This window comes from Loa loa, assembly GCF_000183805.2.
Source record: "Loa loa unplaced genomic scaffold supercont3.1550, whole genome shotgun sequence".
NCBI classification, from domain to species: Eukaryota; Metazoa; Nematoda; class Chromadorea; order Rhabditida; family Onchocercidae; genus Loa; species Loa loa.
The window spans coordinates 1-1,891 of record NW_018109729.1 but is presented as its reverse complement, the minus strand read 5'-3'; the positions used below and the strand labels follow the sequence as shown (position 1 = coordinate 1,891).

The window sequence follows — 1,891 nt, the reverse complement described above, 5'->3', positions numbered from 1 at the left end:
TGAGTCGGAGACATGGACCGATCACTTACCATTGCTCGGCGGTGAGCTTTTCTTTTTAACTTCGGATTATCCACTGGTATCTGATTAGCCAAAAAATTTATAATTTGTAAAGAAAGACGCTTTCATAATGATTTTCCAATATCACAGCCAAACACTGCCATGTTAAACCTACTTGTTCGCCATTACTTAAATTCGAAACTTTTTTTATTTACATTGGATAAGATGTCCTTTCAACTGATATATTGTAAATTTGACGATTGCTGATATGTTTAATTGCTGGATCCATAATACTACCACTATTCAGGATACCACCGAGTTTCACCGACACTTGATGCATCATATTCACCATGCATCACTTCTTACCCAATATATGATCAAAGTTCATTCAACACAAACCAATCTTATCGTACATCATCCGCTGCTCCTCTCGGGTTTGTTACCGCTTCTTTTAAGTTTAATTGTCTTCCAACAAGAACTTTCCTAAGTAAATGACTCATTTCAAATATTCTGAAAATTTTTATGCGGTTTTCTGGGATTCTCAAGACGATAATTTTTGTCGCAGTATTATTTAGATTTGAAGCAATCAACACACCAGTTGTCAGTTGTGATCAGATAGAAAAAAATTTGGAACCAACAGTACTCCCTACTTCATCACATTGTAATAAATCAGAAAATGAGGAGGATATTAACGGTGCCAGAGTAATCAGGTACTTTCGCATGCTAAAATTCACATTAAGAAAATTCCGATTTAATTTTAACCGATTCTATCAGTCCCTTCAATTCTTTTACAATTTGCCCTTATCGGAAAAGTAATTAATGCAAGTGATAAAGAAGTGGATAACACCGTAGATTTCAGAAATTAACGCTAAAAATTCGTATATACATGACGTATATCCTTGAAACGATTAAATAACATTATGTTTTAGTAAAGGAGTAAGTGAAGACAATACTGATGTCCTCAACGAAAATGAAACAGTTAATGAGGATGAAGGTGGACATTTTGCTCTAAATTTGAATTTTGCTGTCTTCAACTGATCAATTACAAACTATATTGATTTGATTATTTTGTCAAACGAAAAGATTTCTTGCGAACAAAAAAGTTCGTCGTCAATGCTTTGCTCTATCTTTCCTATTTTTGTATTTACTATAGAAGAGAGAGGGAAAAAGAAACGACGCAAAAGACGGATTTTATTCACAAAATTGCAAACCTTTGAACTAGAAAGGAGATTTCGCATACAGAGGTATCTTTCGGCACCTGAACGTGAGCAGCTTGCCACCCAAATCCGGTTAACGCCTACACAAGTGAAAATTTGGTTCCAGAATCATAGGTACCTACCAAACTTTATGCATCAAATAATTACGGTTCAAAGGTTAAAATCCTGTGCTTTAGCGAAGTCATTCTATGAATCCTACGGTAAATTTCATTGTGTTACTTTGACCTGATTCATTTTATTGCGGAAAACGACCAATGCCATTCAATTTATCTGAGATCTAATGCCCTTTGACCCTTCATTTATAAAAACAATACTTCATATTTAGATGGATTCAAATCAAAAGATATATTGATAACAAATTCTAAAAGTTTCAAAAAATTTCCATTTCAATTTTTCAGGTACAAAACAAAGAAAACCTGTCAGGATAAGGGATTAAATGGTAATCTGGTACAGCCAATGTCATCTGTTAATTTCTCCCAATCAAAACGTATCCCAGTGCAAATGTTGGTGCATGATGGAAAACCATGTCCTACGGATCTTGTAACCGGTACATATCCTCCATCAAATACACTTCCGAGTACATTCACACCAAGTGGAAATTATTTCACACCCACTAGTTCCATTTTACCCTCTAGTTCACATTACTATATGCCAAATGGATGGGCTTGGTAATTTAA

General features: G+C 34.6%; 1 protein-coding gene across 1 annotated transcript; it reads left to right on the top strand.

The window, feature by feature from the left end:
- Window positions 1-519: 519 nt before the first annotated feature.
- LOAG_15141 (hypothetical protein) lies at window positions 520-1,886 on the top strand (the record flags this gene model as incomplete). The annotated part of the gene is made up of 4 exons (XM_003150634.1): window positions 520-707; window positions 927-991; window positions 1,151-1,328; window positions 1,613-1,886. 4 exons carry the CDS (start codon window positions 520-522, stop codon window positions 1,884-1,886), a joined length of 705 nt encoding a protein of 234 aa, XP_003150682.1.
- Between the last annotated feature and the right edge of the window lie 5 nt (window positions 1,887-1,891).